This window comes from Aythya fuligula, chromosome 4, assembly GCF_009819795.1.
Source record: "Aythya fuligula isolate bAytFul2 chromosome 4, bAytFul2.pri, whole genome shotgun sequence".
In the NCBI taxonomy this organism is placed as follows: Eukaryota; Metazoa; Chordata; class Aves; order Anseriformes; family Anatidae; genus Aythya; species Aythya fuligula.
The window spans coordinates 49,841,965-49,856,020 of NC_045562.1; the positions used below are offsets into that span (position 1 = coordinate 49,841,965).

Consider the following 14,056-nt stretch of genomic DNA (forward strand, 5'->3'; position numbering starts at 1 on the left):
CAGCAAAGCTGAGGTAGCAGAGCCTGAGGGGAAAAAAAGAGATTTTGAAACTCAAGAAAAGGGGGAAATTCACTAGTGGTAGAAAGTTCTTCAAATATGCAACAGTTTCTGCTTTGACAGTTCCTGGCTTGTACAGGCTGAAGCCTGTGCTGGTGGTATAGTTTGCATATTGAAAAGGGGGAGTAAGTCTCACTGGATGCTCACTGGTTGCTACAGGAGAAATTCGGCAATATGCTTTTCTTGTTGCAGACTATCCTATTTATGCTAGCTGTGTGTCTGACAGAAATTACTCTTCTTTTTGAAAAAGCTAGAAACCCCTTTGAAATCTCTCATTCAGTTGTTGACTAGGTAATGCCCTTATTTTGGGGTCAAAACAGTTCACTGCTTGAGCTGACCCAGCACTAATTCAGAGTGTGTGTCTAACTGATTTTAGTTTGATTGCTTTCTCCAAGTGTGGCCTTGAAATTTCATATTATATAATTATTTAAATATTGGACTATATAGATTGAGATGCTATCTGACTTTTTATCTTTCAGCTAATGTCTTGTGGCCTGCTAGAAACATTGAAGTTCAGCGTTCTAGAGCTCCAAGAACACTTAGATACCTATAATGTCAAAAGAGAGGCTGCAGAACAGGTGGGTCTGTTTTGTATTTCAAACCAAAAAACACTAGAACATATTCATTGAGGAATTGTTCCAGGTCTTTATCCCTCAACACAGATACCTCAAGTAAACTGTATAAAATCTGAATTAAAATCGTGTTTCCTTTTCTTAATACTGTTCTGTGTGTAACCTGAACGTGTTCTTTTTCTTGTTACGTGTGACTTGGTTTTGTTGCATGTAATTCTGGAATTGATTTGGAATATATAACATTGCATAAACATGCTAGAATTGGGAAAAAGGATTAACGTTTAACATGAATATATATATATTTGTTTTTCTTATGAAAGTAACAGCTTTCTTGATTAGGCTGGCAGAGTGGTATTCGCCTCCAGGTTGAGACATGTATAGATAGTTATCTTTATGCCAATGAAGAGCCTTAACACCCATGGTATTCAAGGATGAAGTCAATACAGTAAAAGAAACCAAGAGAGCAATGTATTTTATCCTAACGTAGATATCAACTTGCTGCTCAGCTGAGGTCTTTAGATGACTTTTTATTGACTGACTCCACTGACAATAACAGGGGTTTAACAAGCAACATTAGGTCTCTCATCCTGGAACTGGATGCCATTTGAACTGGCATTTATATCAGTTATTTAGAAAAACATGTTTAGTTTTCAAGGTATATGCTAGTGGTAGTGTCTTTTGTGCAAAGAAACAAAAATTGTAAAAGTTGAAAATTTCTGTAGCAACAGTATATGTATTTTTTTTTTCTGAACCTTTGTGTGAAGCTTAGGAAGGAAAATAATAACTTCAGAAAAATGAAACAGATGAGATTTCTATTTCAAGAACCAAAAGAAAACATGGATCTACAATCTGTTTTGCAGGTTACAGAGAGAGAATATATGAGGCTTTTGCTGTAGAGAGAAAATGATCCTTAGGAAAATTAAACATGCGTTTGAAGGAATTTATTACTGATGCCAGCAGCCTATCTCAGGCAGTGACAGTGGCCACACAGGCAAGTCTGAGTGATGCAGAACAGAACCAGAATTCTAAGTCATGGCATCTTGGCAGAGCTGTGTTTTGCAGGACAAGTGGTTCCCTGTTTCTTGATTGCACTGAGTTTATTAAGAAGCTGTGGCCTGTGCCTTGTAAAGTTTGCTGACAGCTGATCTGTTGACTAGAAAAGCAGTCTACTTTTTCGTGTGGAAATGTAGTTTCCTCAAAACCAAGGCTAAAGCATGCCACACAGCATTGTGTTAATGGAGATGAACTGCTTTTAGGATCCAAGCCAGTACTTCTACAGAAGAGATGGTGCATTTTTTGCCCTGCTATTTAGCAATAACAATTTGTTTGGAGACTTAATTCATGAGGTCTGATATAATGAGCTATGTTTTGCCATTTAGACTTAATCAGAAACAAAGCCCTCATCTAATGACCAAGATTACCTTATTCCATATAATATTTAATGTTTGACAACCTCCAGTGCATAAGTCCTGTAAGAAAACCATGTATTTCTTTCCTCGTTTTAGAGAGCCCAACCGAGGCTAACCGATTTGCAACATAGACAGGAAGGTTGAGGCAGAGTAATGAGAGAGGAAGTCAGGTGTGTGGAGCAGTGGCCTTCCAGACATTGAGGAGTTCAGGTTGTGCATACTCCTCATTTAGCCTACGGTTTGTCTTGGCAATAAGAAATAGTCTTGTTTTGTTTATTTGTCTCAAAGGGTGATGAGTTGAAATTGTTTGTCTTTTAGATGGCTGTGAATTCACTTATTTTTAACTAGTTTTGCTCTGCAATGCGTCATACAGATATAAATCCATGCTCGATCTTACGAGCTTATTTACATTTTATTTTACTTTGGATATCAGTTTGGTGGCCGCTGTCATTATGTCATTGTGAAAGAATGTTTTTTTCTGTAGTGAAGCTGTCAGAAGGGCATCTCGTAATGTTTCTGTAGTCAGCTTGTCTTCTGCCACAGTATTTGTGAATGACTGGAGCAAGAAAAAGGTTTCTCTGGATCAAAGGAGTTGTGAAATAGCTGAGAGCATTTTGCCAGCTTTTATTTTTCTTTAATCATTCATAAATAGAAAGAAGCAATACCATGGAGAAAGATTTCTTTTGTTCTTAGTCCTCAATTTTTGTGTGTATTACATACTATTTGTAGACCAAGTGTCCTCCAGAACTAATTCTCAGATGTTTCACTTGTTTTCTTACTCTATCCTACTGAACAGAATATAGGAAATGATTGAAAGAGACATTCTCAAGTCAATTTTTTTTCTTGTAATTTCAACCAATTGTGACATGTATCCTGTTCAATCTGAAAGTATTAAGGCAAAATACGTAATGAGCTTGTTGCAAATCCTCATTTTTTTTCTTAGAAACATGCGGAAAATTATCATACAATGCTGGTTGGGATATTGTCTAATCAGGTACATACAAATTAACAAACATTTAAATAAATAAAATTCACATCTAGTATCCTCTGGAATTGACCATGGGAAAAATCTTAACATTAACCTTTATGAAAAATTGTTACTTAAAATTTGCCATAATAGACACTGTTTGTCACTATCAGTGCTGTGTACAGTATTGGCATTCCCATTCACGTGAATCGAATTCAAAACAGTAAGAGGCTTGGGCTGCAATTGCTTGAAACTCTTATCTCTGCACTGAGGTAAGAAAGGTATCTGTAATATACGATTTGGGGGGGGTGTCTGCCTTAGGGGTAATCTGGCAGACCAACCAAGAGGAATCACAAACTTCCCTATCTTACATTTTTCACCCTACGCTTTTGTAGGAGTTACCTGAGGAAAAACACATTGGTGTAAAGCAAACATAAAAAGAAGATTATTTTGTCACACAATCTATTTTTGATCCTAAAGAGAAAGTTTAGGTCTTTCTGCAGTGCTGAACATACGTTCTTTGCAAAAAAATTAACAAATCAATTTTGTCAATGTTCTGGTGACACTGTATTATTCTATTTCCTGGCAAGGAAGCTGCTTTTGACTTGTATATTAGGGACCAAGATACTGAATCAGATAAAGGTAGTAGAAAATACAGGGTTATATATGTATCATAAAATTCTGGGCATAGCCTTTATTTGAGTCTGGTATTAAGATTTTAAAAAATTTTAAAAGGGCAGGGTGTGAAAACAACTACTAGCTTCCCTGTTTTTGTTGCAGTTGTTCCAGTGCAAACCTATTCCATTATTACTGATGAATGCTGTCAGATAAAAAGAAAAATGAGGTCTGCTGTGTACGTCGGTATCCATGTCACTAATTGAAGCTGACACCACAGTGTTTAGAGAATTCCATTTCTCGTCTTGATAAGCACACAGGCCTGGTTAATTCACTAAGTAACCTTTATTAAATTGAGCGGATGGGAAATCACATTTTTCTTTTTCTTGCATCAGACAGAGGTTAGAAAAAGGTCACTAAGATTTCCTGTGAGACTTACGATATAAAGCACATGGTGTGCTGAATTATTCTTTCTTGGATGTATAGAGCCCGTTCTTCGTTTCAGAGGATAATCTGTACTTTATCTCAACATGACGTGTTACTGTTTCAGTAATGCCCAAATTACCTCATGCTTGCTGCTGTTTTCACTGTACATAAGAAGATGCTGAGCACTCTGTAGATGAGATGACAAGGTCACATTGTCCAAGCAGAACATATCTGATGCTTTACATTAACACTTTTAAATTTCCGCGGTGTTCAAAGCTAGAAGAAGAGATTATCTACTGAAATTAATAATATTCGTTGTGCTCTATAGGAATTGAAGTTAAATACAGCCTTCTATTTGTGGAAGAGGGTGGAATCTCTGTTCACATTGTGTAATGTGAGAATGCTTCATCTCCCTGGCTTGTATAAACCAGAGGCAATGCTAAACTCCCAATGAAGAATTTGCTTTTTTCATTCCATCTAGTAAAGCTGCACTTGCATCTAGTTACACAACAGAACTGTATTTCCTGCTGTTGTGAAAGTAGTCCCAAGAAATACAGCAGGCTTACTCTTACTCTGTAATTTGAATCAGTGGTATATTTTAAATACTGGGAAATCATGTTGGTGTAAACCTTGTGCAGCCACTAAAGAGAAAATAGAAACTCATTTAATGAATGCCATTTTTCTGCCCCCTTATCTGTGTTTCCATATAACAGTACTCTAATCACAAATTATTTTGAAGTGTGCTATTCCCGTCTGGGATAATGAAGGTACATGAAATTTGCAACAGAAGGGATGCAATAAAAACTGCAAAGTGGTACATCAGAGCGGAAATCAATAGTGGAAACAACATTGGTGAACAATTGATTTCATATCACAATTTCTTACATACTCTGAGAATATCCAAGACTTACTGAAGTGTCTTAAGCAGTTTTACCACAGTCTTCTGTTTGCTTTATTTCAGAAGACATTTAATCTTGTTTATGTTTTTTTTTTGTTTTTTTTTTCCAGTGGCTAGATGACTGCAAAAGAACATTTGGTACTGATGATGGTATTCATGGCACTAACACAGATGCCCAGGTAGGTGCATCTCATTTATCTCATTTGTGAGTCTGTGGATATGAGAGTTAAAAACACTCTTATATCTGTTGCACAAAAACTCCAACATTTGCAGAGAGATTAAAATTGTATGAAAAGCTTTTCATTTCAGTTATCATACTATCTTTTGGAAACTCAGGTTCTTATGAAGTAGTGGTCTAATAAAATGGGCTGTTTTTAATAAAAGCTGGCGACCAGTCTTCGGTTCTAGGCTTAATAACAGCGAGTAGATAAGCAGACTAGATACCATCTGTGTACCAGCAAGTCCACTTTTATGCAGCTGTTTCTAGCAGAAGAAAGATTAGCTTTCTGCTTAGATGCTCAGATAAATTGTCTAGCCAAAAATCTCTACTGAATTTAATATAATTAGTACTATATAAATATGTATGACCTTTCTGGAGCTGTTGTTTGAGTGCAAAAGAACATGGAATAAAGTAGCAGTATTGCAAGAATTTCATGAAACATTTTTGTCAACATTTTGTCATCTAACAACAACAGGTGAAGTGACCTGTTACTATTAGCTTGATATTTCGTATGTATTTGCATGACATCATCTATGTTTAACATTACTAATTGCTATAGTAAGTGACAGCTTTTCCCCAAGTGGACCAGGGCTTTTTTGTTTAAACAATAGCTGCATCATGTTGACACTGTAGATTAAAAAAAGCAGATCCAACACCTGCCATTAGTATGTACAAGGAACCTGCCATTCACATCTGCCTGTAATAAGAACAGTGAAACATGTAAGAAAGAATTGCAGATAGCAGGCTAGCTCACAATTTCACAATGACATTTTGACAAAATCCCCAACTCAGGCTAAGGAAGGAAAAAATTTATTCCTTTTGTTTAGTCAAACTTATTCATTAATGCAGTCAGTCAGGTTTCTGCTAGCTACCACTTGCAAGGGCTTTTGCTTTGCCTATGATCACAACATTTGGTATATGTTACACTTGGTTTACATCTTCGTATACTGACTGGCACATGTTTAGAAATATGTAACAACACTCAGCATTACAAAACAGTACATGTTCTATATTTTGATTTAAAAAGCAGCATTTATGCGTTTCAGTCTGTGTATTCAGTTCTGTGTATTTCAGTTCAGAATGTTGCTTAGATACACTAAGAAACTGTTAAGACATTACCATGAAGTTAAATACTACTATTCCCACTATATAGTGAGACAAAACAAGAAAGGGAGGGAAAGCCACATGCAGGCTTTCATTCAGCTCGTACAGAAAGTATGCAGCAGTCGGTGAGGCAGTTTTATCTGTTCCTCCCCAATTCAGCAGTGGTTAAAGACAGCCTCAGAAAAGGTGCTGGGTGACCAGTTCTTACTGATTATTTGTGGGGACCTGCTTTGTTGTTTTTTGTTTTGTTTTGTTTTGTTCTGTTTTGGATTTGTTTTTTGGTTGCTTTGTTTTGTTTCAGTCCTAGCCTGCAAGGCATGCTGGCAATTTTTTCTTTATGTGCTCCTTGCACTGCAGGTTCATTGAAAACCATTTTAGCTTATAGTATCCATTGAGGAAGCTGAGTCCTGTTACTCTGCTTCATAAACATGTACTCCTTACATTAGTGAGAAATTTATTCACAACAATTTTACAGTGACTTCATGGAGATTGAGAAGTTACCAAGTGTAAGAGCATTGTTTCAAAAGTGTTTGTAAATGGAGCGTGCTAAGTCTATCCAGTCAACCAGTTAATGCTAAAAATATTTAAGTGTTGTCTGGCTCAGAAAAGCAGGGCTGCTTCATTCAACACATATTTTTCATTCACTAACAACATAAGATTTTATTACTAATTTTTAGCACTGTGGTAAACACAGCTAAGAATAGTGAGGTGAATTCTGTTCTGGCTCATGTATTACCAGCAGTCTTGCAAGTAAACCTAATTATTGAATTTTTGCTATTAGTACGTACATGCAGGCCTGAAAGAATGCATCTGGACACAGGCTACACTGTTCTTACAGGACTGGCAGGTAGAAAAATCAGATTATTTGACAACTGGTCGAGTATTATGTGAAAGTCACTGAAGCAGCATAATGTTATTCTTAAGGAAAAATCTCTCTTGATTTTTTAGAATAACTGTCAGTGTGACTGGGGAAGGCTTATTTATGGCTTACAGCAATACTGAGACTTGGCTTGAAGGACACTGGGACTTAATGACTAATTATTAAATATAAACAAATGTTGAATATTATTAAACAAAGAAAAAAATGACCCTGTCATTCCTCAAAGTCTGACTCTCTGTGCTCCTTTGGAATAAGTAATAAAATTCTTGTCAACTTCGGCAGTTCAAGATCTTATCTCTTTGCAATGTTGAGTGCATCAAGAGTTTATGCCTATATAATTGTGCTGTGTGAATGACAGCACAGAGTACAGAACAAAAATACACGTTTATAGTTTATTAAGCACACTATAAATTATTATATATGTAGTGCATAGTTATGTGCTTAATAAAGCTTAACTGCTTCTGCCTGCTGGAATCAGTTGCATCTTCATACACGTGTGACCATTGTACATGGCATAAATGCCACCAATATGCTCAGCGCTGTACAAAGCACAGGAGTTATGTCCCTGTCTCTAGCCTGAGGAATATGTTTTCTGATGTTTTCGCTCCCTGTCCCTTTCTCGAACATTTATTTTTCTGAAATTGCTTGTAAAACCAAGTGCAATTTAGCCAAAAAACTGTCACAATGAGATGTTAATAATAAAGTTTAGCAAAATGAAGAACTTTCTAATCTAAAATCTTAAAAACAAGCAAAAAAAGTTCAGACAAAAGTTCAAACAAGAAAAAAAAATCAGAATTCAAATTAACATTGCATCTCAAATTAACATTGCAAATTTTAAGAAGTGTTATCTAAGCTTAAACTATAGTGCTACAGAACAAGTAAGAAGACATATCCAGACCTAAACATCGTTGCTTTTGATTTCTTAATTTTGCATACATTGAAGATTATTCACTATGTAAAGGCTCAGAAAGGGTTGTAATGTTTCTCCTGTTGTGGGACAACAAAGCCAGTGTTATCTATTATTAGTTAAAGGAGTGAGTGCTTGGTAATTTCACTTCAGTCTGTTAATTTTTGTTGTTAAGGGTATATTTGGAGCATATTACTTGTATTTCATCCTCCATTTTGCCTGGGACATCTTTTACCCTAATTAAAATGATTTCCTACACTAATTCTTGATCTTTTTTCTTCCTTTGTATTTTTGTGACCTGCTCATCTTCTTGCTTAGCAAATGGAAATTCTAGCAGTAAGTGATGGTTCTTGATTTATCAAATACTTAACCATGCCAGTCAACCAACTGGTCTCCATCTGTCTCGTCCATTTGTGACGTAGTGATGTCTTGTCATAGACTATTACAAAAATGCTGTGTGCTTCAGTTTTGCATAATCTAACGCATTGAACTGTTGGTTCTTTGTAGATAATAGGATCCTGTAGTTAGTAGAACCTTAGAGATGATTATTCCATTAGAATTAGCTTTTATGTCTGTATGTAAAGCAGTATTAACAGTCTGCACCTCCACTAGTTTTAGATGCGTAAAAATGGAAGCAAGACTGTGCTGTTTTGTTTCCTTAAAATATGTCATTGTATTTTCTAAAATAGAAACAGAGCTATGTTTCACAAAGGAAACATTATTCTTACATCCAAGAATGGAAATATTTCCCTCTTATTCCATCAGGCAGGTGTAAACTAAAGACCAGGTTATAGACTATGCTTACATATAGTAGTGTTTATGAAAGATTGCATACTTAGAGATGACAGCTACTTCTTTTGGATATTCTTGAATTTATAGCAGTAAAAGTTCAACAGTAGAAGTAAGGGATGTATGATATTCTGTCTTGAAACATGACATTTTAAAGTGCCTCTTCAATCACTTTTTTTTGTTCCTTTTTGGAAATGTGACTACTTATTAAAAAGTAAACTTTTAACCTGTGTGAGAGAGGCTACCTATAAATCTAGAACTGGATGAAGCTTTCATCTGCTTTTCATTAGCGTCTTGCTACATTAGCTTGCAAATCTTCTTGGCATTTTCTTCAGTAACCAAATAACTACTTTTAATTTTGCACATTCTATTCTGAAGTTGTCATTTATTGCTTCTTGTATTGGATTGTAGGTGTTTGGCACTTCCTGATTATAATAACGCTGTTTACATTTGTAGGAGCTGGAGTTGTGTCGGAGGCTATATAAATTGCATTTCCAGTTGCTGCTTCTGTTCCAAGCCTACTGCAAACTTATCAGCCAAGTAAACACAATCAAAAAAGAAGCAGAGGTAAGGCAAATCACACCATTTAGCTACTTATTGTTGACATTTCAAAGCTAAACCATTTAAAATGCATTTTGGTAATGTGTTCATCAGCAGGACATCTTTTTAGGGTGAGCTGAAGGAGGGTACCAGCTGTTTTATAAGCAATTAATAATAGATTTAAGTAGAACTTGCAAGAATTTTTTGAGACATTCAATTATCTTTGTCGATTTTTGTACAACCTGAAAGCCCTTACATAGACGTGAATGCAGGGAGTCCAGGACTTTAAATATTTCACTAGCACTCCTGGTGTATTCTAATCAAGCTGCAATCAAGGTACATCAAATTCAATCAACAGAGCTCTGTAATGAAGCCCTTTTCCATCACCCCAGTGGTTCCTGTTACAAGCACAGTAACTTACTACCAACTGATTGCATAAGTGCATCACATCAGCCACCATTCAGTTTCACTGCAACCTTAGTCCCCCAACTCATGCGTAGTTAGTAATGCATCCCGGACATCTTGGGCTTGATTTTTAGGTGTACTAACTTTAGAAGTGAAATGCGTCATTCAGCTGTGCACACGTGGTACATGTATGATGATAATCAGGTTAATCTGAGTGAGTTATGCTGCTGTTAATGTCTTTTCAACGTTCTCCCCTGGAACTGTAATGCAATAAAGAGAGGTAGCATTTAAAAAAAATGTCTTGCTTGATGTAGTAGGGAGGAAAACAAAAAATAGGGCTGGAAGTCTTTGGTTTAGGAGTACGTTGGGGAAAAAAAAAAAAAAAAAAAAGCATGTTCCTCACTTAAATCTCCAGATTCTTGTAGAGGCTGCAAATAAGTGAGTTCATTTTGTGTGGAGGATGTTATGGAAGGTCAGCATCACCTCACTTCCATTTCTTGCCTGAGTTTCCAAGTCAGCTGTAAATCATATTCTGTGTATGCCCTTGTCTTTTACTCATACATTGGAACTAAAGCCAAAGATACTATTATATACATTGGCTGCATTACAGTTACTCTGCTGGGCTGCCAGTCTTCCAGATTTTTCCTCCATGTTTAGGTCATCTTTGTAATAACACAGTTTCTGTTGTACTTTCCAAAGTGTTTAACTCTTCTTGTCAATTTAATCATCGTTAAGTGATATAAGGAGAAAAACGTACTTTTTAAAATGAATTTTAAAAGGACTAAGATGGAAACTTGTTAAGGAAAGCCCAAATACCTGGCATAAGTACTTGGGCCATTAAACTAGCTGTATTCGTAAACAACTGAAGCAAATATTTGGATTTACTTCTTCTGTATCTCATTTAGGATTACATCAAGGAGGAAAAATGTACGTTTCTGATCTGCTGAAAGTTAATTTGGCTAAAAATATAATTAAACTAGAAAAGCTCACTCTAGCATTTGTTTTAGGTCATAAACATGTCTGAAGAACTTGCTGTCCTGGAGACCTGTCTGAAAGAGGCTGAGTCTGCATCTGACAGTGGCATCGAAGAAATTGAAATTGCAGAGGCTTCCCAAGCTAGCACAGAAACAGCAATTCACTCTCTCATTGAAACCCTGAGAAGCAAGGAGTTTGTGTCAGCTGTAGCACAGGTCAAGGCTTTCAGGTAAATGCATAAGGATTTTGCTTTCTGGCCTGAGTTTGCTAATGGACCTTTTAAATTAAAAGATAGGGATAGGCACTATTCCAATTTTTTTTTTCAGCTCTTGCTAGATGTTCTTACTGAAAGAACAAGAACAGTTGATTCATTACTGTTCATTACTTCTTCATATACATCTTGTGATTTTAAAAGGCAATTCTAGTAATATTTGTTCTTTGGAATTTGTCTTTGAGAAAAATGATACTGTTAACTCCTAGGACTCTACAGAAGAAATGTTCCTCTTGTGTTTTAGTATGTCTTCTGTTCAGATATCTGTTTTAAGAACTCTTAAATATTTAAATACTTCACGTTTTAATGTTTAAATACAAATTGTGTGTTCACAGATCCATTTGGCCCCATGACATCTTTGGCAGTTCTGAAGATGACCCAATCCAAACACTGTTGCACATATACTTCCGTCATCAGACACTTGGTCAAACTGGCAGCTTTGCAGTAGTAGGCTCCAACCAAGATATGTCAGAGGCCAGCTCAAAGCTGATGGAACTTAATCTAGAAATTCGAGAGTCTCTACGTATGGTGCAGTCCTGTCGGCTTCTAGGGAAAATCAAACCAGGAGTAAACCTTGTGAGCACTGGATTCTGAACAGCTATCATTTAGAAAAGAACTGATATTGAGGACACTTCAAACTATTATTGAGCACCTTTCATTTTAAAAAAAAAAAAAAAAAGGAAGAAAGAATGAAAAAAATACGTTCCAGCAATCCTGAAATATGACAGAGTTCCATCACAGGAAGAAATTGTTCCATCAGAAGGAAAAATCTAAAAATTGAAGTTAACATCTTACTTGACTGCTCTTTCTACACAGTAGCTGTGTGGCAGTAGTATTTTTTTTATTAAATATATGTATAAAAACTCCGTGAAAGGAAAAGGGCTTAAATGTAATGCATACATATGCATTATTTTCTGTTGTAACAGAACTATAAATGGTGTTTGCAGTAACAGCCTCTAAAGGTTGAACCAATGCTGCAGGTGGGATGAGGCTAAAATCAAGGCTGGTTTATTTTGGCTGAAGACCTGCAACGCTTCCTGGCTTTCCAGCAGCAGTAGATATAATCATCAACTAATACCTATTGAGACACTTTGCAACGTCATGAAGAATGTGCAGTCGAACACGAGCAGGATGACTTCCGACTGCAAAAAACGTTCACTTCTCAATGTTTTATTTGCATTTGTTGTCTGTAACAAGGAAATGATGTGTGTGAGTTGGAATGTATGGCTACGTGACAGTTGTTTTTTGAAGGTATGGATGATTGTTAAATAAGGTCTCAGAGCATGCTTAAAAGAGCTGCAAGATTATTTTTGAAGAAATTTTATTTTATTAGATCTAATCCTCATAGTGTGTAAATGTTAGGACATTTAATAATATTTTAAACTGGGATTTCCCAGTGTTTCTAAAAGAAATAATATATCTGTTAACTTTATTGGAATGCTGCTCAGTTCTCTGATCAGTGCTTATGTTACAAATATTGATAACAACTAACCAAAAAGTAGCTGCCTGCAGAGACTTAAAATGTATATTAAAGATATATGCTGCCCATCAGCAATTCTCACTAGAAGTTAACTTATTTTATTCTGTATATATTCTAGAAACTGTATAGTGCAAAAACAGTATTTTTCTTGTAAATTTGTGCAATGCACTGTTAAGACAGTAGGTGTATAAAGCTATGAGGGGAAGGGGAGCTCTCCCTGGTGGTAGTCACATACATGACTTGCAGTCTGAGCAGTCTGCAGGGTTCAAAGAGTTTGAATGCACATACATGCATCTTCATGACTCGACTTAAGCCTAAGGAATTGGGACTATAGAAGAAAAAAAGACTGACTACCAAACCATGCAAACAGGCAATATACTCATAGTTCAGTGTCAAAGTCTGTAGCATAAAACAAACTGGATTCTGTTGAAACCAATATGTTGAAACCAATAGCATTTTGTAAAAAATAAATAAAAATAAAACAAAAAGAAAAATAAAAAAGAATGTAGTCCCACAATTCCTGTGATTTGAAAGGAACACCCAGTATTTTTATATACATCTCTTACCCACTGTGATTTTTTTTAATGGGCTCTAATTCCAGAGTTTAGAATGTAGAATTGAAATTCTTAGCTCTGCCTTTTTGGGGGAATTGGACCCCACTAGAAATGTAATTATGCTGAAACGCATTAATTGAAGGCACTGTGCACGCTGTTGGACTGCTGACAGTAGTTGTTATCCTAACAAGCTCTGTAACTGGTCAAGGCACATCCATAATCACTGTATTTTTTCTCTGACCCTGATAAAATTGAATTATTTTGATGGTTTTGTGGTACTGTAGATGGTGTTCTTAATTATTTAATAAGTATTTACGGGGGGGATAAGTAGTTTTATTTAGTGGTGCATTACACTTTTATTTACATCATCTTTTACCAGCTTTTTTGTAAAAATAAAAGACATTGTATCTATCATCTTGTGTATTTTTACAAGCTAGAAGTCCATACTGTACTTTTAGGAGTGCTTAAGTACGTACCTAAACACTGACTACAGAGGACTAGGAGCCCCAAACTCCTTTTTTCCCCCCCCCTCGTGTCCTATCAATGCAAAAGGATTTTCCTAGGCATCTTCTGAGGACATTAGAGGTTTTGTAAGGCAACTGAAGCCTGGATTTCTATACATAATTCTTCAGTTATACATCTTCTTTGGTTTACAATGGCTAGTAGAAATGGGGCCTGCCTTATGGAATAGAAATCATGGTACCTTGTCATCTGGATATTCCTTCTTTCACAGAAGTTCAAGAACTATTTCCAAACATCCACTGCACAGCTTGTTCTGTACAGAGTCCTGCCCTTTGCTATTAGCTGCTCACAGGTCTCCACATAGAGGAAGCATTAGGCCAGGTTGAGCGCTGTTCTTGCTGGTTGCCACTTCTCCAAAGTTACTCACTCTTGACTACTGCAGAAGCTGTCACCCTGCATTGCCTGGTGCCAGGTACCACAGAATCACTAAGGGTGGAAAAGGCCTCCAAGACCATCCGGTCCAAC

The 14,056-nt window shown here is 36.3% G+C and overlaps 1 protein-coding gene across 14 annotated transcripts in view; it reads left to right on the forward strand.

Moving 5' to 3' along the window:
* FRYL (FRY like transcription coactivator) overlaps positions 1 to 12,990 on the forward strand; it is a 171,570-nt gene extending 158,580 nt beyond the window's left edge. For 12 of the 14 annotated variants that reach the window (XM_032186044.1, XM_032186033.1, XM_032186037.1 and 9 more), the window contains 6 exons: positions 537 to 635; positions 5,055 to 5,123; positions 8,374 to 8,391; positions 9,301 to 9,411; positions 10,797 to 10,993; positions 11,371 to 12,990. In XM_032186044.1, the coding sequence (XP_032041935.1) occupies positions 537 to 635; positions 5,055 to 5,123; positions 8,374 to 8,391; positions 9,301 to 9,411; positions 10,797 to 10,993; positions 11,371 to 11,629 (753 nt within the window). In that variant the 3' untranslated portion in view covers positions 11,630 to 12,990. The remainder of the gene's footprint in view (positions 1 to 536; positions 636 to 5,054; positions 5,124 to 8,373; positions 8,392 to 9,300; positions 9,412 to 10,796; positions 10,994 to 11,370) is intronic. The other 2 variants (XM_032186039.1, XM_032186043.1) reach the window with 1 other exon arrangement.
* The last annotated feature ends 1,066 nt before the right edge of the window (positions 12,991 to 14,056 follow it).